The sequence below is a fragment of the Apodemus sylvaticus genome, chromosome 13 (genome assembly GCF_947179515.1).
Source record: "Apodemus sylvaticus chromosome 13, mApoSyl1.1, whole genome shotgun sequence".
Classification (NCBI taxonomy): Eukaryota; Metazoa; Chordata; class Mammalia; order Rodentia; family Muridae; genus Apodemus; species Apodemus sylvaticus.
Window position 1 is genome coordinate 16,804,011 of NC_067484.1, and position 23,310 is coordinate 16,827,320.

Consider the following 23,310-nt stretch of genomic DNA (forward strand, 5'->3'; position numbering starts at 1 on the left):
CCAGGTAAGAAGTCCCTTTCTTTCTCAGATGAGGCTTTTCTGAGTAGTCCTGACAGCACTGGAACTCGTTTTTTTCTTTGTTTTTGTTTTTGTTTTTTCGAGACAGGTTTTTTTTTTTTTTTTTTTTTCTGTGTAGTCCTGGTTGTCATGGAATCCTGCTGTAGACCAGGCTGACCTCAAAGTCAGAAATCTGCCTGCCTCTGCCTCCCAAGTGCTGGGATTAAAGGCGTGTGCTACCACCACCCCATCCCCCACTCGCACCCCCCACCCCCCAAGCCCGCTTCTCTTTTGCCTTACACACTGGTTGCTTTACTGACAGACCCATGAGTTTCTGCAACTAGCCCCTACCTTTTCTACAAAAGCAAACTAAGAGAATGGTATTCCCCCGCAAAGCCCAGCCACAGGAGTCACTCACATCCACTCCATCCACACAGAGGGAGGGCTGTCCCAGCCCTGGACCTATACCCCAGAGTCCTGGAGATTCTCTGGCTCAGTAGCCATAGGGGGGCTGGGGAGGGGCAGATCCTTGACATCACTACAGATTGGCTGCCTCACAGGCGTCTACCCAGTCGCTGAACACATCCACTGGTTCTGACAGGTGTGTGATGGGCGTCTGGAATTCCTCTCGGCACACGGCACAGGAGATGTCTCCGATCTTTCGAGCATGGTTCATTTTCACCTCACAAGACTTCTCGTGGTTGCAGAAAGGGCAAGTGAACTCGGTCTCCAGAGTGCCTGTCCTCTTCTTCTGGGAGGGCGGCTTCCGGCTGGACTTCCTTCGTCCCATGGCTGCAGAGGGGATAAACCAATCTGTAGTCCAACTTCTCCAACAATGGTGCCCTGTGAACGGGAAGTAAAAGAATCTACTTGTTAGTTGCTCAGTCGCACGAGGCTAGTTGGTTCAGTGGGTCTAAGGTTGAAGTCCGTTCCAAAAGATGTGCTACCTAGTAAATGCATGAGCGCAAAGAAGTGGTGGGACTCTACATACCGGGCTGACCTAGACCAGGTATTTGCTGGCCTCTGCTTCCCAGTTAGAAGGTAGCAAGGAGAGACTATTGTGTCTCACACTGAGCAGAACTTGAGTATATATTTCCTCCAAGCCCCGCCTCCGCAGGGACACACCTCCTCGAACAAGGCCACACCCTTTGACAGTACCACACCCTCTTCCAAGCATATTTCAATCACCACACCAACCAATCGAACAAAAGGACAATTCATTGTTTATTATGTTTTTTTTCAAAATGTGTTATTCCTTTCCGTTATATCTCAAATGTCATCCCCCTTCCGCTTTATCCCTCCTCAATCCCCTCACCCATCTGCCCTCTCCCCTCTTCCCTTTGCCTCCGTGGGGGTGATGCAACACAAGCCCCACAGCTACTGCATCCCCCTTTGCGGGCTCATCAAACCTCCTCAGGACCAAGGGTCTCCCCTCCTACTGATGTCAGAGAAGGGCTCCTCTGCTTCCTATGTGTCTGGAGCCATGGACCCCCTCCCTGTGCTCTCCCTGGTTGGTGGTCTAGTCCCTCCCCGGGAGCTCTGGGTGGTCTGGTTAGCAAACATTGTTGTTCCTGTGGTGTTGCAGTCCCCCTCTGCTCCTCCAGTCCTTCAGCCAGCTCCTTCATCTTGGTCAGCTGCCTCAGCCTGATGGTAGGCTGTGATCATCCCAGCTACATTGGTCAGGTGCCGGCCGAACCTCCGTGGAAACAGCCACACCGAGTTCCTGTCACCAAGCTCCAATTTTCAACAGCAACAGTGTCTGGCTTTGATGTCTGTGAACAGGACGGATCCCCGTGGGGGAAGGTCCCCGGATGGCCCCTCCTTCAGTCTCTGCTTCATTGTTTGTGTCTATCTTTCCTTAGAACAGGAACATTTCTGGGTTCAAACCTTGTCTGAAGACAGTGATAGTTTTCTCATATACATTCAATAAATAAATAATAATTAAAAACAAACCTTTGAGAAGGGTGGGTGGCCCCATCCCTTGAATGGGGGCCTTGCCTATCTACTGGCGCCTGTCTGTACAGGTTCTATCTTGTCTTCACTGTGCATTTTCACTAAAGCCATCCCTGTTGGATCCTAGGAAACTCTCACTTCCCTGGCATTTGCAACCTTCCCATGGCTACACCCAGATCCTCATCCTCCACTGCTACATATTTTTATTTCATTTCCTGACTTTCAAGCTGGGCAGTGGAGGCACACACCTTTAATCCCAGCCCTTGGGAGGCAGAGGCAGGCTGATTTCTGAGTTTGAGGCCAAGCCTGGTCTACAGAGAGAGTTCTAGCACAGCCAGGGCTACACAGAGAAACCCTGTCTCAAATATGTATATATACATAAAACAAAGAAACAAAAAATTAATCCGGAAAGTGGTGGCTCACACCTTTAATCCCAGCTCTTGAGAGGCAGAGGCAGGCATATTTCTGACTTCGAGGCCAGCCTAGTCTACAGAGTGAGTTTCAGGACAGCCAGGGCTACACAGAGAAACCCTGTATGGAACAGAAAAATTTAAAGAAAAAGATTTTCTGACCTTCTCTTACCTCTCTCCTGTCCAGTCCACGACCTGATCCTCACGCACCTTTCCCTCCCCTTCCTCTCTTGGTTTCATTTCCCCAACTCCCTCGACCTCCCTGGAAAATCATGATTAATGGTGAAAATAAACATTATAAAAGCAATATAGAAGCAGTTTTCACAAATCCACAATAAGAAACTAGTATGTGAATGGGAAAGGGAGACAGGCATACAACTCACAAAAGAGGAAATCCCAGTCCCTCCAAACTTTAAAGTAATAGCCAGCTTCATGAACACTCAGTCTGTCATAGTGTAGAAGTCATGGTGTCTATTCTTGGACAAAACATCACGACCAAGAAGTCAGTTAGGGAGGAAAGGGTTTATTAGGCTTATACTTTTACACAGTTGTTTATCACCAAAGGAAGTCAGGACTGGAACTCAAGCAGGTCAGGAAACAGGAGCTGATGCAGAGGCCATGGAGGGATGTTTCTTACTGGCTTGCTCAGCTTGCTTTCTTATAGAACCCAAGACCACCAGCCAAGGAATAGCACCACCCACAAGGGGCCCTCCCTGCTTGTTCACTAATTGAGAAAATGTCCCACAGCTGGATCTCATGGAGGCATTTCCTCAACTGAAGCTCCTTTCTCTGAGATAACTCCAGACTGCGTTAACTTGACACAAAAGCAGAGAGTATAGTAAGTAGCACTTAGTCTTGAAACTTTTTAAACAACATAGGGTGTCAGATCCAAACCATTGAGCATGCTAAGTCACCACTCTCCCACTGAACTACATCTCCATCCCCAAGATGCTAGTTTTAATTAATTGTTAATTTTTAGAACATTTTATAATTCCATCATTCTGCCCCAGCCTTCCAACCTCTCCAATGTCCCCCTCCTTCTACTCCTTCCCAAATCCATTGCTTGTTATTCTTTCCATTATTCTCTCTATGTCTGTCTCTTTCTTTGTATAACACACACACACACACACACACACACACTCACACACATGAAAATTTGAATGCTCATTTTTAGGGGAGTTGAATTCTGGAGGACTTGGGAATTCACGCCAGAGTTGATGATCAGCTGTGACTTTTTAAGAGCTCTGTGATGCTGAGAAGTGTAGAACTAGCCACACCCCTCTGGCCAATAGACTTTGCTTTGAAAATTCCACCAAATTACACATGTGGGAAAGGCTAGAGGCACAGGGTTCAGCAGACAGGTTGCTTTATGTAACTCATGCATGGTCTGGAGGATACTTGGCCAAATGTTTCTCAAAATAGTATCAGATGTTAGAACTCTAGAATAGTTATGATGATGTTAAGTCATTTCTCATTGATATTAAATCCAAACATTCTCCAATTGTGCATTGAAATCAGTTTTATTTGCCATTCGAGAAATAAAACCCAATTTCCCCAATTTAAATTTCAATGAAAAATCATTTTAATTATTCAGAGAGTGTGTGAATTATTTTGCAGTTATCAATTTTTTTAGTGATTTGGTCATGACTGACATGATAGAAGAACCATTTTTTGGGGGGGGGGGTGGATTTGGTTTTAGAGACAGGGTTTCTCTGTGTAGCCCTGGTTATCCTGGAACTCACTCTGTAGACCAGGCTGGGCTCGAACTCAGAAATCCACCTGCCTCTGCCTCCCAGAGTGCTGGGATTACAGGCGTGGGCCACCACCGCCCAGCAAGAACCAAAATTTTAATCTATTGGATACATGCTCATGGACAAATGGGCTTTCCGGAAGTCTAGACAGTCAGGCAAACACATTATTCATGAACAGTTGAACATTAACTTTGCATGTAGGAAGTCAAGGTCATAGGCTGGAGACGTGGCTCAGTGTTTAAGAGCACTGGCTGTTCATCCACAGGCCCTGAATTCAATTCCCAGCAACCATCTGTAACAGGATCTGATAGCCTCTTCTGGTGTTTCTGAAGAGAAACACCACTGAACTCCCACATATAAAATAAATAAATCTTAAAGAAAACAATGAAAGAAAGCAAAGTTATGTGTGTTTTCTTTTTCTTATCTTTAATCTTGTTTTTTTACAATTCAGTCCTAATCCCCCTACTGACCTTCCCTCCCGGCCACCCCCCCCACAGTTCCTCATCCTATTCTTGTTCCCCTTGTCTCCAAGAAGATGTCCCCACTCCCCACCAGCACACCCCACCCGCCTCCCCACTCTCTAGGGTCTGAAGCCTCTCCAGGGTGAGGCGCATCTTCTCTCCCAGAGGCTAGCCCAGGCAGTCCTCTGCTATAAATGCTTTTCTTCCTCCCATATCCAGAGGACAATGGGCCACATGGATTTCTGGGAAAGTATCTCCATTTCCAAAATACTCCAACAAGGGCAGACTCCAGCCTTTCCTGTATCAGTATCATGGAAGCACTGTTCGCGAGGAGACCAGTGAGGTCTGCCCTAATCTTGGAATCTTTTTGACATTTCTTCAGCTTCAAGTTGGTCCTGAGATAGCTGAGGAGGCGCAGGTAAAGAGTTGGTGAGCACATCTTCTCTGAAGGAGGACCAAGCCAGGTAAGACGTCCCTTTCTTTCTCAGATGAGGCTTTTCTGAGTAGTCCTGACAGCACTGGAACTCGTTTTTTTCTTTGTTTTTGTTTTTGTTTTTTCGAGACAGGTTTTTTTTTTTTTTTTCTGTGTAGTCCTGGTTGTCATGGAATCCTGCTGTAGACCAGGCTGACCTCAAAGTCAGAAATCTGCCTGCCTCTGCCTCCCAAGTGCTGGGATTAAAGGCGTGTGCTACCACCACCCCATCCCCCACTCGCACCCCCCACCCCCCAAGCCCGCTTCTCTTTTGCCTTACACACTGGTTGCTTTACTGACAGACCCATGAGTTTCTGCAACTAGCCCCTACCTTTTCTACAAAAGCAAACTAAGAGAATGGTATTCCCCCGCAAAGCCCAGCCACAGGAGTCACTCACATCCACTCCATCCACACAGAGGGAGGGCTGTCCCAGCCCTGGACCTATACCCCAGAGTCCTGGAGATTCTCTGGCTCAGTAGCCATAGGGGGGCTGGGGAGGGGCAGATCCTTGACATCACTACAGATTGGCTGCCTCACAGGCGTCTACCCAGTCGCTGAACACATCCACTGGTTCTGACAGGTGTGTGATGGGCGTCTGGAATTCCTCTCGGCACACGGCACAGGAGATGTCTCCGATCTTTCGAGCATGGTTCATTTTCGCCTCACAAGACTTCTCGTGGTTGCAGAAAGGGCAAGTGAACTCGGTCTCCAGAGTGCCTGTCCTCTTCTTCTGGGAGGGCGGCTTCCGGCTGGACTTCCTTCGTCCCATGGCTGCAGAGGGGATAAACCAATCTGTAGTCCAACTTCTCCAACAATGGTGCCCTGTGAACGGGAAGTAAAAGAATCTACTTGTTAGTTGCTCAGTCGCACGAGGCTAGTTGGTTCAGTGGGTCTAAGGTTGAAGTCCGTTCCAAAAGATGTGCTACCTAGTAAATGCATGAGCGCAAAGAAGTGGTGGGACTCTACATACCGGGCTGACCTAGACCAGGTATTTGCTGGCCTCTGCTTCCCAGTTAGAAGGTAGCAAGGAGAGACTATTGTGTCTCACACTGAGCAGAACTTGAGTATATATTTCCTCCAAGCCCCGCCTCCGCAGGGACACACCTCCTCGAACAAGGCCACACCCTTTGACAGTACCACACCCTCTTCCAAGCATATTTCAATCACCACACCAACCAATCGAACAAAAGGACAATTCATTGTTTATTATGTTTTTTTTCAAAATGTGTTATTCCTTTCCGTTATATCTCAAATGTCATCCCCCTTCCGCTTTATCCCTCCTCAATCCCCTCACCCATCTGCCCTCTCCCCTCTTCCCTTTGCCTCCGTGGGGGTGATGCAACACAAGCCCCACAGCTACTGCATCCCCCTTTGCGGGCTCATCAAACCTCCTCAGGACCAAGGGTCTCCCCTCCTACTGATGTCAGAGAAGGGCTCCTCTGCTTCCTATGTGTCTGGAGCCATGGACCCCCTCCCTGTGCTCTCCCTGGTTGGTGGTCTAGTCCCTCCCCGGGAGCTCTGGGTGGTCTGGTTAGCAAACATTGTTGTTCCTGTGGTGTTGCAGTCCCCCTCTGCTCCTCCAGTCCTTCAGCCAGCTCCTTCATCTTGGTCAGCTGCCTCAGCCTGATGGTAGGCTGTGATCATCCCAGCTACATTGGTCAGGTGCCGGCCGAACCTCCGTGGAAACAGCCACACCGAGTTCCTGTCACCAAGCTCCAATTTTCAACAGCAACAGTGTCTGGCTTTGATGTCTGTGAACAGGACGGATCCCCGTGGGGGAAGGTCCCCGGATGGCCCCTCCTTCAGTCTCTGCTTCATTGTTTGTGTCTATCTTTCCTTAGAACAGGAACATTTCTGGGTTCAAACCTTGTCTGAAGACAGTGATAGTTTTCTCATATACATTCAATAAATAAATAATAATTAAAAACAAACCTTTGAGAAGGGTGGGTGGCCCCATCCCTTGAATGGGGGCCTTGCCTATCTACTGGCGCCTGTCTGTACAGGTTCTATCTTGTCTTCACTGTGCATTTTCACTAAAGCCATCCCTGTTGGATCCTAGGAAACTCTCACTTCCCTGGCATTTGCAACCTTCCCATGGCTACACCCAGATCCTCATCCTCCACTGCTACATATTTTTATTTCATTTCCTGACTTTCAAGCTGGGCAGTGGAGGCACACACCTTTAATCCCAGCCCTTGGGAGGCAGAGGCAGGCTGATTTCTGAGTTTGAGGCCAAGCCTGGTCTACAGAGAGAGTTCTAGCACAGCCAGGGCTACACAGAGAAACCCTGTCTCAAATATGTATATATACATAAAACAAAGAAACAAAAAATTAATCCGGAAAGTGGTGGCTCACACCTTTAATCCCAGCTCTTGAGAGGCAGAGGCAGGCATATTTCTGACTTCGAGGCCAGCCTAGTCTACAGAGTGAGTTTCAGGACAGCCAGGGCTACACAGAGAAACCCTGTATGGAAAAGAAAAATTTAAAGAAAAAGATTTTCTGACCTTCTCTTACCTCTCTCCTGTCCAGTCCACGACCTGATCCTCACGCACCTTTCCCTCCCCTTCCTCTCTTGGTTTCATTTCCCCAACTCCCTCGACCTCCCTGGAAAATCATGATTAATGGTGAAAATAAACATTATAAAAGCAATATAGAAGCAGTTTTCACAAATCCACAATAAGAAACTAGTATGTGAATGGGAAAGGGAGACAGGCATACAACTCACAAAAGAGGAAATCCCAGTCCCTCCAAACTTTAAAGTAATAGCCAGCTTCATGAACACTCAGTCTGTCATAGTGTAGAAGTCATGGTGTCTATTCTTGGACAAAACATCACGACCAAGAAGTCAGTAAGGGAGGAAAGGGTTTATTAGGCTTATACTTTTACACAGTTGTTTATCACCAAAGGAAGTCAGGACTGGAACTCAAGCAGGTCAGGAAACAGGAGCTGATGCAGAGGCCATGGAGGGATGTTTCTTACTGGCTTGCTCAGCTTGCTTTCTTATAGAACCCAAGACCACCAGCCAAGGAATAGCACCACCCACAAGGGGCCCTCCCTGCTTGTTCACTAATTGAGAAAATGTCCCACAGCTGGATCTCATGGAGGCATTTCCTCAACTGAAGCTCCTTTCTCTGAGATAACTCCAGACTGCGTTAACTTGACACAAAAGCAGATAGTATAGTAAGTAGCACTTAGTCTTGAACCTTTTTAAACAACATAGGGTGTCAGATCCAAACCATTGAGCATGCTAAGTCACCACTCTCCCACTGAACTACATCTCCATCCCCAAGATGCTAGTTTTAATTAATTGTTAATTTTTAGAACATTTTATAATTCCATCATTCTGCCCCAGCCTTCCAACCTCTCCAATGTCCCCCTCCTTCTACTCCTTCCCAAATCCATTGCTTGTTATTCTTTCCATTATTCTCTCTATGTCTGTCTCTTTCTTTGTATAACACACACACACACACACACACACACACTCACACACATGAAAATTTGAATGCTCATTTTTAGGGGAGTTGAATTCTGGAGGACTTGGGAATTCAAGCCAGAGTTGATGATCAGCTGTGACTTTTTAAGAGCTCTGTGATGCTGAGAAGTGTAGAACTAGCCACACCCCTCTGGCCAATAGACTTTGCTTTGAAAATTCCACCAAATTACACATGTGGGAAAGGCTAGAGGCACAGGGTTCAGCAGACAGGTTGCTTTATGTAACTCATGCATGGTCTGGAGGATACTTGGCCAAATGTTTCTCAAAATAGTATCAGATGTTAGAACTCTAGAATAGTTATGATGATGTTAAGTCATTTCTCATTGATATTAAATCCAAACATTCTCCAATTGTGCATTGAAATCATTTTTATTTGCCATTTGAGAAATAAAACCCAATTTCCCCAATTTAAATTTCAATGAAAAATCATTTTAATTATTCAGAGAGTGTGTGAATTATTTTGCAGTTATCAATTTTTTTAGTGATTTGGTCATGACTGACATGATAGAAGAACCATTTTTTGGGGGGGGGGTTGGATTTGGTTTTAGAGACAGGGTTTCTCTGTGTAGCCCTGGTTATCCTGGAACTCACTCTGTAGACCAGGCTGGGCTCGAACTCAGAAATCCACCTGCCTCTGCCTCCCAGAGTGCTGGGATTACAGGCGTGGGCCACCACCGCCCAGCAAGAACCAAAATTTTAATCTATTGGATACATGCTCATGGACAAATGGGCTTTCCGGAAGTCTAGACAGTCAGGCAAACACATTATTCATGAACAGTTGAACATTAACTTTGCATGTAGGAAGTCAAAGTCATAGGCTGGAGACGTGGCTCAGTGTTTAAGAGCACTGGCTGTTCATCCAGAGGCCCTGAATTCAATTCCCAGCAACCATCTGTAACAGGATCTGATAGCCTCTTCTGGTGTTTCTGAAGAGAAACACCACTGAACTCCCACATATAAAATAAATAAATCTTAAAGAAAACAATGAAAGAAAGCAAAGTTATGTGTGTTTTCTTTTTCTTATCTTTAATCTTGTTTTTTTACAATTCAGTCCTAATCCCCCTACTGACCTTCCCTCCCGGCCACCCCCCCACAGTTCCTCATCCTATTCTTGTTCCCCTTGTCTCCAAGAAGATGTCCCCACTCCCCACCAGCACACCCCACCCGCCTCCCCACTCTCTAGGGTCTGAAGCCTCTCCAGGGTGAGGCGCATCTTCTCTCCCAGAGGCTAGCCCAGGCAGTCCTCTGCTATAAATGCTTTTCTTCCTCCCATATCCAGAGGACAATGGGCCACATGGATTTCTGGGAAAGTATCTCCATTTCCAAAATGCTCCAACAAGGGCAGACTCCAGCCTTTCCTGTATCAGTATCATGGAAGCACTGTTCGAGAGGAGACCAGTGAGGTCTGCCCTAATCTTGGAATCTTTTTGACATTTCTTCAGCTTCAAGTTGGTCCTGAGATAGCTGAAGAGGCGCAGGTAAAGAGTTGGTGAGCACATCTTCTCTGAAGGAGGACCAAGCCAGGTAAGAAGTCCCTTTCTTTCTCAGATGAGGCTTTTCTGAGTAGTCCTGACAGCACTGGAACTCGTTTTTTTCTTTGTTTTTGTTTTTGTTTTTTCGAGACAGGTTTTTTTTTTTTTTCTGTGTAGTCCTGGTTGTCATGGAATCCTGCTGTAGACCAGGCTGACCTCAAAGTCAGAAATCTGCCTGCCTCTGCCTCCCAAGTGCTGGGATTAAAGGCGTGTGCTACCACCACCCCATCCCCCACTCGCACCCCCCACCCCCCAAGCCCGCTTCTCTTTTGCCTTACACACTGGTTGCTTTACTGACAGACCCATGAGTTTCTGCAACTAGCCCCTACCTTTTCTACAAAAGCAAACTAAGAGAATGGTATTCCCCCGCAAAGCCCAGCCACAGGAGTCACTCACATCCACTCCATCCACACAGAGGGAGGGCTGTCCCAGCCCTGGACCTATACCCCAGAGTCCTGGAGATTCTCTGGCTCAGTAGCCATAGGGGGGCTGGGGAGGGGCAGATCCTTGACATCACTACAGATTGGCTGCCTCACAGGCGTCTACCCAGTCGCTGAACACATCCACTGGTTCTGACAGGTGTGTGATGGGCGTCTGGAATTCCTCTCGGCACACGGCACAGGAGATGTCTCCGATCTTTCGAGCATGGTTCATTTTCACCTCACAAGACTTCTCGTGGTTGCAGAAAGGGCAAGTGAACTCGGTCTCCAGAGTGCCTGTCCTCTTCTTCTGGGAGGGCGGCTTCCGGCTGGACTTCCTTCGTCCCATGGCTGCAGAGGGGATAAACCAATCTGTAGTCCAACTTCTCCAACAATGGTGCCCTGTGAACGGGAAGTAAAAGAATCTACTTGTTAGTTGCTCAGTCGCACGAGGCTAGTTGGTTCAGTGGGTCTAAGGTTGAAGTCCGTTCCAAAAGATGTGCTACCTAGTAAATGCATGAGCGCAAAGAAGTGGTGGGACTCTACATACCGGGCTGACCTAGACCAGGTATTTGCTGGCCTCTGCTTCCCAGTTAGAAGGTAGCAAGGAGAGACTATTGTGTCTCACACTGAGCAGAACTTGAGTATATATTTCCTCCAAGCCCCGCCTCCGCAGGGACACACCTCCTCGAACAAGGCCACACCCTTTGACAGTACCACACCCTCTTCCAAGCATATTTCAATCACCACACCAACCAATCGAACAAAAGGACAATTCATTGTTTATTATGTTTTTTTTCAAAATGTGTTATTCCTTTCCGTTATATCTCAAATGTCATCCCCCTTCCGCTTTATCCCTCCTCAATCCCCTCACCCATCTGCCCTCTCCCCTCTTCCCTTTGCCTCCGTGGGGGTGATGCAACACAAGCCCCACAGCTACTGCATCCCCCTTTGCGGGCTCATCAAACCTCCTCAGGACCAAGGGTCTCCCCTCCTACTGATGTCAGAGAAGGGCTCCTCTGCTTCCTATGTGTCTGGAGCCATGGACCCCCTCCCTGTGCTCTCCCTGGTTGGTGGTCTAGTCCCTCCCCGGGAGCTCTGGGTGGTCTGGTTAGCAAACATTGTTGTTCCTGTGGTGTTGCAGTCCCCCTCTGCTCCTCCAGTCCTTCAGCCAGCTCCTTCATCTTGGTCAGCTGCCTCAGCCTGATGGTAGGCTGTGATCATCCCAGCTACATTGGTCAGGTGCCGGCCGAACCTCCGTGGAAACAGCCACACCGAGTTCCTGTCACCAAGCTCCAATTTTCAACAGCAACAGTGTCTGGCTTTGATGTCTGTGAACAGGACGGATCCCCGTGGGGGAAGGTCCCCGGATGGCCCCTCCTTCAGTCTCTGCTTCATTGTTTGTGTCTATCTTTCCTTAGAACAGGAACATTTCTGGGTTCAAACCTTGTCTGAAGACAGTGATAGTTTTCTCATATACATTCAATAAATAAATAATAATTAAAAACAAACCTTTGAGAAGGGTGGGTGGCCCCATCCCTTGAATGGGGGCCTTGCCTATCTACTGGCGCCTGTCTGTACAGGTTCTATCTTGTCTTCACTGTGCATTTTCACTAAAGCCATCCCTGTTGGATCCTAGGAAACTCTCACTTCCCTGGCATTTGCAACCTTCCCATGGCTACACCCAGTTCCTCATCCTCCACTGCTACATATTTTTATTTCATTTCCTGACTTTCAAGCTGGGCAGTGGAGGCACACACCTTTAATCCCAGCCCTTGGGAGGCAGAGGCAGGCTGATTTCTGAGTTTGAGGCCAAGCCTGGTGGTCTACAGAGAGAGTTCTAGCACAGCCAGGGCTACACAGAGAAACCCTGTCTCAAATATATATATATATATATAAAACAAAGAAACAAAAAATTAATCCGGAAAGTGGTGGCTCACACCTTTAATCCCAGCTCTTGAGAGGCAGAGGCAGGCATATTTCTGACTTCGAGGCCAGCCTAGTCTACAGAGTGAGTTTCAGGACAGCCAGGGCTACACAGAGAAACCCTGTATGGAACAGAAAAATTTAAAGAAAAAGATTTTCTGACCTTCTCTTACCTCTCTCCTGTCCAGTCCACGACCTGATCCTCACGCACCTTTCCCTCCCCTTCCTCTCTTGGTTTCATTTCCCCAACTCCCTCGACCTCCCTGGAAAATCATGATTAATGGTGAAAATAAACATTATAAAAGCAATGTAGAAGCAGTTTTCACAAATCCACAATAAGAAACTAGTATGTGAATGGGAAAGGGAGACAGGCATACAACTCACAAAAGAGAAAATCCCAGTCCCTCCAAACTTTAAAGTAATAGCCAGCTTCATGAACACTCAGTCTGTCATAGTGTAGAAGTCATGGTGTCTATTCTTGGACAAAACATCACGACCAAGAAGTCAGTTAGGGAGGAAAGGGTTTATTAGGCTTATACTTTTACACAGTTGTTTATCACCAAAGGAAGTCAGGACTGGAACTCAAGCAGGTCAGGAAACAGGAGCTGATGCAGAGGCCATGGAGGGATGTTTCTTACTGGCTTGCTCAGCTTGCTTTCTTATAGAACCCAAGACCACCAGCCAAGGAATAGCACCACCCACAAGGGGCCCTCCCTGCTTGTTCACTAATTGAGAAAATGTCCCACAGCTGGATCTCATGGAGGCATTTCCTCAACTGAAGCTCCTTTCTCTGAGATAACTCCAGACTGCGTTAACTTGACACAAAAGCAGATAGTATAGTAAGTAGCACTTAGTCTTGAACCTTTTTAAACAACATAGGGTGTCAGATCCAAACCATTGAGCATGCTAAGTCACCACTCTCCCACTGAACTACATCTCCATCCCCAAGATGCTAGTTTTAATTAATTGTTAATTTTTAGAACATTTTATAATTCCATCATTCTGCCCCAGCCTTCCAACCTCTCCAATGTCCCCCTCCTTCTACTCCTTCCCAAATCCATTGCTTGTTATTCTTTCCATTATTCTCTCTATGTCTGTCTCTTTCTTTGTATAACACACACACACACACACACACACACACACACACACTCACACACATGAAAATTTGAATGCTCAATTTTAGGGGAGGTGAATTCTGGAGGACTTGGGAATTCAAGCCAGAGTTGATGATCAGCTGTGACTTTTTAAGAGCTCTGTGATGCTGAGAAGTGTAGAACTAGCCACACCCCTCTGGCCAATAGACTTTGCTTTGAAAATTCCACCAAATTACACATGTGGGAAAGGCTAGAGGCACAGGGTTCAGCAGACAGGTTGCTTTATGTAACTCATGCATGGTCTGGAGGATACTTGGCCAAATGTTTCTCAAAATAGTATCAGATGTTAGAACTCTAGAATAGTTATGATGATGTTAAGTCATTTCTCATTGATATTAAATCCAAACATTCTCCAATTGTGCATTGAAATCATTTTTATTTGCCATTTGAGAAATAAAACCCAATTTCCCCAATTTAAATTTCAATGAAAAATCATTTTAATTATTCAGAGAGTGTGTGAATTATTTTGCAGTTATCAATTTTTTTAGTGATTTGGTCATGACTGACATGATAGAAGAACCATTTTTTGGGGGGGGGGTTGGATTTGGTTTTAGAGACAGGGTTTCTCTGTGTAGCCCTGGTTATCCTGGAACTCACTCTGTAGACCAGGCTGGGCTCGAACTCAGAAATCCACCTGCCTCTGCCTCCCAGAGTGCTGGGATTACAGGCGTGGGCCACCACCGCCCAGCAAGAACCAAAATTTTAATCTATTGGATACATGCTCATGGACAAATGGGCTTTCCGGAAGTCTAGACAGTCAGGCAAACACATTATTCATGAACAGTTGAACATTAACTTTGCATGTAGGAAGTCAAAGTCATAGGCTGGAGACGTGGCTCAGTGTTTAAGAGCACTGGCTGTTCATCCAGAGGCCCTGAATTCAATTCCCAGCAACCATCTGTAACAGGATCTGATAGCCTCTTCTGGTGTTTCTGAAGAGAAACACCACTGAACTCCCACATATAAAATAAATAAATCTTAAAGAAAACAATGAAAGAAAGCAAAGTTATGTGTGTTTTCTTTTTCTTATCTTTAATCTTGTTTTTTTACAATTCAGTCCTAATCCCCCTACTGACCTTCCCTCCCGGCCACCCCCCCACAGTTCCTCATCCTATTCTTGTTCCCCTTGTCTCCAAGAAGATGTCCCCACTCCCCACCAGCACACCCCACCCGCCTCCCCACTCTCTAGGGTCTGAAGCCTCTCCAGGGTGAGGCGCATCTTCTCTCCCAGAGGCTAGCCCAGGCAGTCCTCTGCTATAAATGCTTTTCTTCCTCCCATATCCAGAGGACAATGGGCCACATGGATTTCTGGGAAAGTATCTCCATTTCCAAAATACTCCAACAAGGGCAGACTCCAGCCTTTCCTGTATCAGTATCATGGAAGCACTGTTCGCGAGGAGACCAGTGAGGTCTGCCCTAATCTTGGAATCTTTTTGACATTTCTTCAGCTTCAAGTTGGTCCTGAGATAGCTGAAGAGGCGCAGGTATAGAGTTGGTGAGCACATCTTCTCTGAAGGAGGACCAAGCCAGGTAAGACGTCCCTTTCTTTCTCAGATGAGGCTTTTCTGAGTAGTCCTGACAGCACTGGAACTCGTTTTTTTCTTTGTTTTTGTTTTTGTTTTTTCGAGACAGGTTTTTTTTTTTTTTTTTTTTTTTTTTTTTTTTTTTTTTTTCTGTGTAGTCCTGGTTGTCATGGAATCCTGCTGTAGACCAGGCTGACCTCAAAGTCAGAAATCTGCCTGCCTCTGCCTCCCAAGTGCTGGGATTAAAGGCGTGTGCTACCACCACCCCATCCCCCACTCGCACCCCCCACCCCCCAAGCCCGCTTCTCTTTTGCCTTACACACTGGTTGCTTTACTGACAGACCCATGAGTTTCTGCAACTAGCCCCTACCTTTTCTACAAAAGCAAACTAAGAGAATGGTATTCCCCCGCAAAGCCCAGCCACAGGAGTCACTCACATCCACTCCATCCACACAGAGGGAGGGCTGTCCCAGCCCTGGACCTATACCCCAGAGTCCTGGAGATTCTCTGGCTCAGTAGCCATAGGGGGGCTGGGGAGGGGCAGATCCTTGACATCACTACAGATTGGCTGCCTCACAGGCGTCTACCCAGTCGCTGAACACATCCACTGGTTCTGACAGGTGTGTGATGGGCGTCTGGAATTCCTCTCGGCACACGGCACAGGAGATGTCTCCGATCTTTCGAGCATGGTTCATTTTCACCTCACAAGACTTCTCGTGGTTGCAGAAAGGGCAAGTGAACTCGGTCTCCAGAGTGCCTGTCCTCTTCTTCTGGGAGGGCGGCTTCCGGCTGGACTTCCTTCGTCCCATGGCTGCAGAGGGGATAAACCAATCTGTAGTCCAACTTCTCCAACAATGGTGCCCTGTGAACGGGAAGTAAAAGAATCTACTTGTTAGTTGCTCAGTCGCACGAGGCTAGTTGGTTCAGTGGGTCTAAGGTTGAAGTCCGTTCCAAAAGATGTGCTACCTAGTAAATGCATGAGCGCAAAGAAGTGGTGGGACTCTACATACCGGGCTGACCTAGACCAGGTATTTGCTGGCCTCTGCTTCCCAGTTAGAAGGTAGCAAGGAGAGACTATTGTGTCTCACACTGAGCAGAACTTGAGTATATATTTCCTCCAAGCCCCGCCTCCGCAGGGACACACCTCCTCGAACAAGGCCACACCCTTTGACAGTACCACACCCTCTTCCAAGCATATTTCAATCACCACACCAACCAATCGAACAAAAGGACAATTCATTGTTTATTATGTTTTTTTTCAAAATGTGTTATTCCTTTCCGTTATATCTCAAATGTCATCCCCCTTCCGCTTTATCCCTCCTCAATCCCCTCACCCATCTGCCCTCTCCCCTCTTCCCTTTGCCTCCGTGGGGGTGATGCAACACAAGCCCCACAGCTACTGCATCCCCCTTTGCGGGCTCATCAAACCTCCTCAGGACCAAGGGTCTCCCCTCCTACTGATGTCAGAGAAGGGCTCCTCTGCTTCCTATGTGTCTGGAGCCATGGACCCCCTCCCTGTGCTCTCCCTGGTTGGTGGTCTAGTCCCTCCCCGGGAGCTCTGGGTGGTCTGGTTAGCAAACATTGTTGTTCCTGTGGTGTTGCAGTCCCCCTCTGCTCCTCCAGTCCTTCAGCCAGCTCCTTCATCTTGGTCAGCTGCCTCAGCCTGATGGTAGGCTGTGATCATCCCAGCTACATTGGTCAGGTGCCGGCCGAACCTCCGTGGAAACAGCCACACCGAGTTCCTGTCACCAAGCTCCAATTTTCAACAGCAACAGTGTCTGGCTTTGATGTCTGTGAACAGGACGGATCCCCGTGGGGGAAGGTCCCCGGATGGCCCCTCCTTCAGTCTCTGCTTCATTGTTTGTGTCTATCTTTCCTTAGAACAGGAACATTTCTGGGTTCAAACCTTGTCTGAAGACAGTGATAGTTTTCTCATATACATTCAATAAATAAATAATAATTAAAAACAAACCTTTGAGAAGGGTGGGTGGCCCCATCCCTTGAATGGGGGCCTTGCCTATCTACTGGCGCCTGTCTGTACAGGTTCTATCTTGTCTTCACTGTGCATTTTCACTAAAGCCATCCCTGTTGGATCCTAGGAAACTCTCACTTCCCTGGCATTTGCAACCTTCCCATGGCTACACCCAGATCCTCATCCTCCACTGCTACATATTTTTATTTCATTTCCTGACTTTCAAGCTGGGCAGTGGAGGCACACACCTTTAATCCCAGCCCTTGGGAGGCAGAGGCAGGCTGATTTCTGAGTTTGAGGCCAAGCCTGGTGGTCTACAGAGAGAGTTCTAGCACAGCCAGGGCTACACAGAGAAACCCTGTCTCAAATATATATATATATATATAAAACAAAGAAACAAAAAATTAATCCGGAAAGTGGTGGCTCACACCTTTAATCCCAGCTCTTGAGAGGCAGAGGCAGGCATATTTCTGACTTCGAGGCCAGCCTAGTCTACAGAGTGAGTTTCAGGACAGCCAGGGCTACACAGAGAAACCCTGTATGGAACAGAAAAATTTAAAGAAAAAGATTTTCTGACCTTCTCTTACCTCTCTCCTGTCCAGTCCACGACCTGATCCTCACGCACCTTTCCCTCCCCTTCCTCTCTTGGTTTCATTTCCCCAACTCCCTCGACCTCCCTGGAAAATCATGATTAATGGTGAAAATAAACATTATAAAAGCAATATAGAAGCAGTTTTCACAAATCCACAATAAGAAACTAGTATGTGAATGGGAAAGGGAGACAGGCATACAACTCACAAAAGAGGAAATCCCAGTCCCTCCAAACTTTAAAGTAATAGCCAGCTTCATGAACACTCAGTCTGTCATAGTGTAGAAGTCATGGTGTCTATTCTTGGACAAAACATCACGACCAAGAAGTCAGTTAGGGAGGAAAGGGTTTATTAGGCTTATACTTTTACACAGTTGTTTATCACCAAAGGAAGTCAGGACTGGAACTCAAGCAGGTCAGGAAACAGGAGCTGATGCAGAGGCCATGGAGGGATGTTTCTTACTGGCTTGCTCAGCTTGCTTTCTTATAGAACCCAAGACCACCAGCCAAGGAATAGCACCACCCACAAGGGGCCCTCCCTGCTTGTTCACTAATTGAGAAAATGTCCCACAGCTGGATCTCATGGAGGCATTTCCTCAACTGAAGCTCCTTTCTCTGAGATAACTCCAGACTGCGTTAACTTGACACAAAAGCAGATAGTATAGTAAGTAGCACTTAGTCTTGAAACTTTTTAAACAACATAGGGTGTCAGATCCAAACCATTGAGCATGCTAAGTCACCACTCTCCCACTGAACTACATCTCCATCCCCAAGATGCTAGTTTTAATTAATTGTTAATTTTTAGAACATTTTATAATTCCATCATTCTGCCCCAGCCTTCCAACCTCTCCAATGTCCCCATCCTTCTACTCCTTCCCAAATCCATTGCTTGTTATTCTTTCCATTATTCTCTCTATGTCTGTCTCTTTCTTTGTATAACACACACACACACACACACACACACACACACTCACACACATGAAAATTTGAATGCTCAATTTTAGGGGAGGTGAATTCTGGAGGACTTGGGAATTCAAGCCAGAGTTGATGATCAGCTGTGACTTTTTAAGAGCTCTGTGATGCTGAGAAGTGTAGAACTAGCCACACCCCTCTGGCCAATAGACTTTGCTTTGAAAATTCCACCAAATTACACATGTGGGAAAGGCTAGAGGCACAGGGTTCAGCAGACAGGTTGCTTTATGTAACTCATGCATGGTCTGGAGGATACTTGGCCAAATGTTTCTCAAAATAGTATCAGATGTTAGAACTCTAGAATAGTTATGATGATGTTAAGTCATTTCTCATTGATATTAAATCCAAACATTCTCCAATTGTGCATTGAAATCAGTTTTATTTGCCATTCGAGAAATAAAACCCAATTTCCCCAATTTAAATTTCAATGAAAAATCATTTTAATTATTCAGAGAGTGTGTGAATTATTTTGCAGTTATCAATTTTTTTAGTGATTTGGTCATGACTGACATGATAGAAGAACCATTTTTTTTGGGGGGGGGTGGATTTGGTTTTAGAGACAGGGTTTCTCTGTGTAGCCCTGGTTATCCTGGAACTCACTCTGTAGACCAGGCTGGGCTCGAACTCAGAAATCCACCTGCCTCTGCCTCCCAGAGTGCTGGGATTACAGGCGTGGGCCACCACCGCCCAGCAAGAACCAAAATTTTAATCTATTGGATACATGCTCATGGACAAATGGGCTTTCCGGAAGTCTAGACAGTCAGGCAAACACATTATTCATGAACAGTTGAACATTAACTTTGCATGTAGGAAGTCAAAGTCATAGGCTGGAGACGTGGCTCAGTGTTTAAGAGCACTGGCTGTTCATCCACAGGCCCTGAATTCAATTCCCAGCAACCATCTGTAACAGGATCTGATAGCCTCTTCTGGTGTTTCTGAAGAGAAACACCACTGAACTCCCACATATAAAATAAATAAATCTTAAAGAAAACAATGAAAGAAAGCAAAGTTATGTGTGTTTTCTTTTTCTTATCTTTAATCTTGTTTTTTTACAATTCAGTCCTAATCCCCCTACTGACCTTCCCTCCCGGCCACCCCCCCACAGTTCCTCATCCTATTCTTGTTCCCCTTGTCTCCAAGAAGATGTCCCCACTCCCCACCAGCACACCCCACCCGCCTCCCCACTCTCTAGGGTCTGAAGCCTCTCCAGGGTGAGGCGCATCTTCTCTCCCAGAGGCTAGCCCAGGCAGTCCTCTGCTATAAATGCTTTTCTTCCTCCCATATCCAGAGGACAATGGGCCACATGGATTTCTGGGAAAGTATCTCCATTTCCAAAATACTCCAACAAGGGCAGACTCCAGCCTTTCCTGTATCAGTATCATGGAAGCACTGTTCGCGAGGAGACCAGTGAGGTCTGCCCTAATCTTGGAATCTTTTTGACATTTCTTCAGCTTCAAGTTGGTCCTGAGATAGCTGAAGAGGCGCAGGTATAGAGTTGGTGAGCACATCTTCTCTGAAGGAGGACCAAGCCAGGTAAGACGTCCCTTTCTTTCTCAGATGAGGCTTTTCTGAGTAGTCCTGACAGCACTGGAACTCGTTTTTTTCTTTGTTTTTGTTTTTGTTTTTGTTTTTTCGAGACAGGTTTTTTTTTTTTTTTTCTGTGTAGTCCTGGTTGTCATGGAATCCTGCTGTAGACCAGGCTGACCTCAAAGTCAGAAATCTGCCTGCCTCTGCCTCCCAAGTGCTGGGATTAAAGGCGTGTGCTACCACCACCCCATCCCCCACTCGCACCCCCCACCCCCCAAGCCCGCTTCTCTTTTGCCTTACACACTGGTTGCTTTACTGACAGACCCATGAGTTTCTGCAACTAGCCCCTACCTTTTCTACAAAAGCAAACTAAGAGAATGGTATTCCCCCGCAAAGCCCAGCCACAGGAGTCACTCACATCCACTCCATCCACACAGAGGGAGGGCTGTCCCAGCCCTGGACCTATACCCCAGAGTCCTGGAGATTCTCTGGCTCAGTAGCCATAGGGGGGCTGGGGAGGGGCAGATCCTTGACATCACTACAGATTGGCTGCCTCACAGGCGTCTACCCAGTCGCTGAACACATCCACTGGTTCTGACAGGTGTGTGATGGGCGTCTGGAATTCCTCTCGGCACACGGCACAGGAGATGTCTCCGATCTTTCGAGCATGGTTCATTTTCACCTCACAAGACTTCTCGTGGTTGCAGAAAGGGCAAGTGAACTCGGTCTCCAGAGTGCCTGTCCTCTTCTTCTGGGAGGGCGGCTTCCGGCTGGACTTCCTTCGTCCCATGGCTGCAGAGGGGATAAACCAATCTGTAGTCCAACTTCTCCAACAATGGTGCCCTGTGAACGGGAAGTAAAAGAATCTACTTGTTAGTTGCTCAGTCGCACGAGGCTAGTTGGTTCAGTGGGTCTAAGGTTGAAGTCCGTTCCAAAAGATGTGCTACCTAGTAAATGCATGAGCGCAAAGAAGTGGTGGGACTCTACATACCGGGCTGACCTAGACCAGGTATTTGCTGGCCTCTGCTTCCCAGTTAGAAGGTAGCAAGGAGAGACTATTGTGTCTCACACTGAGCAGAACTTGAGTATATATTTCCTCCAAGCCCCGCCTCCGCAGGGACACACCTCCTCGAACAAGGCCACACCCTTTGACAGTACCACACCCTCTTCCAAGCATATTTCAATCACCACACCAACCAATCGAACAAAAGGACAATTCATTGTTTATTATGTTTTTTTTCAAAATGTGTTATTCCTTTCCGTTATATCTCAAATGTCATCCCCCTTCCGCTTTATCCCTCCTCAATCCCCTCACCCATCTGCCCTCTCCCCTCTTCCCTTTGCCTCCGTGGGGGTGATGCAACACAAGCCCCACAGCTACTGCATCCCCCTTTGCGGGCTCATCAAACCTCCTCAGGACCAAGGGTCTCCCCTCCTACTGATGTCAGAGAAGGGCTCCTCTGCTTCCTATGTGTCTGGAGCCATGGACCCCCTCCCTGTGCTCTCCCTGGTTGGTGGTCTAGTCCCTCCCCGGGAGCTCTGGGTGGTCTGGTTAGCAAACATTGTTGTTCCTGTGGTGTTGCAGTCCCCCTCTGCTCCTCCAGTCCTTCAGCCAGCTCCTTCATCTTGGTCAGCTGCCTCAGCCTGATGGTAGGCTGTGATCATCCCAGCTACATTGGTCAGGTGCCGGCCGAACCTCCGTGGAAACAGCCACACCGAGTTCCTGTCACCAAGCTCCAATTTTCAACAGCAACAGTGTCTGGCTTTGATGTCTGTGAACAGGACGGATCCCCGTGGGGGAAGGTCCCCGGATGGCCCCTCCTTCAGTCTCTGCTTCATTGTTTGTGTCTATCTTTCCTTAGAACAGGAACATTTCTGGGTTCAAACCTTGTCTGAAGACAGTGATAGTTTTCTCATATACATTCAATAAATAAATAATAATTAAAAACAAACCTTTGAGAAGGGTGGGTGGCCCCATCCCTTGAATGGGGGCCTTGCCTATCTACTGGCGCCTGTCTGTACAGGTTCTATCTTGTCTTCACTGTGCATTTTCACTAAAGCCATCCCTGTTGGATCCTAGGAAACTCTCACTTCCCTGGCATTTGCAACCTTCCCATGGCTACACCCAGATCCTCATCCTCCACTGCTACATATTTTTATTTCATTTCCTGACTTTCAAGCTGGGCAGTGGAGGCACACACCTTTAATCCCAGCCCTTGGGAGGCAGAGGCAGGCTGATTTCTGAGTTTGAGGCCAAGCCTGGTGGTCTACAGAGAGAGTTCTAGCACAGCCAGGGCTACACAGAGAAACCCTGTCTCAAATATATATATATATATATAAAACAAAGAAACAAAAAATTAATCCGGAAAGTGGTGGCTCACACCTTTAATCCCAGCTCTTGAGAGGCAGAGGCAGGCATATTTCTGACTTCGAGGCCAGCCTAGTCTACAGAGTGAGTTTCAGGACAGCCAGGGCTACACAGAGAAACCCTGTATGGAACAGAAAAATTTAAAGAAAAAGATTTTCTGACCTTCTCTTACCTCTCTCCTGTCCAGTCCACGACCTGATCCTCACGCACCTTTCCCTCCCCTTCCTCTCTTGGTTTCATTTCCCCAACTCCCTCGACCTCCCTGGAAAATCATGATTAATGGTGAAAATAAACATTATAAAAGCAATATAGAAGCAGTTTTCACAAATCCACAATAAGAAACTAGTATGTGAATGGGAAAGGGAGACAGGCATACAACTCACAAAAGAGGAAATCCCAGTCCCTCCAAACTTTAAAGTAATAGCCAGCTTCATGAACACTCAGTCTGTCATAGTGTAGAAGTCATGGTGTCTATTCTTGGACAAAACATCACGACCAAGAAGTCAGTTAGGGAGGAAAGGGTTTATTAGGCTTATACTTTTACACAGTTGTTTATCACCAAAGGAAGTCAGGACTGGAACTCAAGCAGGTCAGGAAACAGGAGCTGATGCAGAGGCCATGGAGGGATGTTTCTTACTGGCTTGCTCAGCTTGCTTTCTTATAGAACCCAAGACCACCAGCCAAGGAATAGCACCACCCACAAGGGGCCCTCCCTGCTTGTTCACTAATTGAGAAAATGTCCCACAGCTGGATCTCATGGAGGCATTTCCTCAACTGAAGCTCCTTTCTC

General features: G+C 47.0%; 5 protein-coding genes across 5 annotated transcripts; all 5 read right to left on the minus strand.

Annotated features, from left to right (window-relative positions):
- Positions 1 to 535: 535 nt before the first annotated feature.
- Positions 536 to 787, minus strand: LOC127664164 (transcription elongation factor 1 homolog). The gene has a single exon (XM_052156026.1). The coding sequence runs from the start codon at positions 785 to 787 to the stop codon at positions 536 to 538; it is 252 nt and encodes an 83-aa protein (XP_052011986.1).
- Positions 788 to 5,562: 4,775 nt separating this feature from the next.
- On the minus strand, positions 5,563 to 5,814 carry LOC127664165 (transcription elongation factor 1 homolog). The gene has a single exon (XM_052156027.1). It carries the CDS (start codon positions 5,812 to 5,814, stop codon positions 5,563 to 5,565), a length of 252 nt encoding a protein of 83 aa, XP_052011987.1.
- Positions 5,815 to 10,586: 4,772 nt separating this feature from the next.
- LOC127664166 (transcription elongation factor 1 homolog) lies at positions 10,587 to 10,838 on the minus strand. Its single transcript, XM_052156028.1, has one exon. It carries the CDS (start codon positions 10,836 to 10,838, stop codon positions 10,587 to 10,589), a length of 252 nt encoding a protein of 83 aa, XP_052011988.1.
- Positions 10,839 to 15,649: 4,811 nt separating this feature from the next.
- On the minus strand, positions 15,650 to 15,901 carry LOC127664167 (transcription elongation factor 1 homolog). Its single transcript, XM_052156029.1, has one exon. The coding sequence runs from the start codon at positions 15,899 to 15,901 to the stop codon at positions 15,650 to 15,652; it is 252 nt and encodes an 83-aa protein (XP_052011989.1).
- Positions 15,902 to 20,690: 4,789 nt separating this feature from the next.
- Positions 20,691 to 20,942, minus strand: LOC127664168 (transcription elongation factor 1 homolog). Its single transcript, XM_052156030.1, has one exon. The coding sequence runs from the start codon at positions 20,940 to 20,942 to the stop codon at positions 20,691 to 20,693; it is 252 nt and encodes an 83-aa protein (XP_052011990.1).
- Between the last annotated feature and the right edge of the window lie 2,368 nt (positions 20,943 to 23,310).

Coding starts and splice junctions, on each gene's coding strand:
- LOC127664164 (XM_052156026.1), bottom strand. CDS start 787: ATGGGACGAAGGAAGTCCAGCCGGAAGCCGCCCTCCCAGAAGAAGAGG.
- LOC127664165 (XM_052156027.1), bottom strand. CDS start 5,814: ATGGGACGAAGGAAGTCCAGCCGGAAGCCGCCCTCCCAGAAGAAGAGG.
- LOC127664167 (XM_052156029.1), bottom strand. CDS start 15,901: ATGGGACGAAGGAAGTCCAGCCGGAAGCCGCCCTCCCAGAAGAAGAGG.
- LOC127664168 (XM_052156030.1), bottom strand. CDS start 20,942: ATGGGACGAAGGAAGTCCAGCCGGAAGCCGCCCTCCCAGAAGAAGAGG.
- LOC127664166 (XM_052156028.1), bottom strand. CDS start 10,838: ATGGGACGAAGGAAGTCCAGCCGGAAGCCGCCCTCCCAGAAGAAGAGG.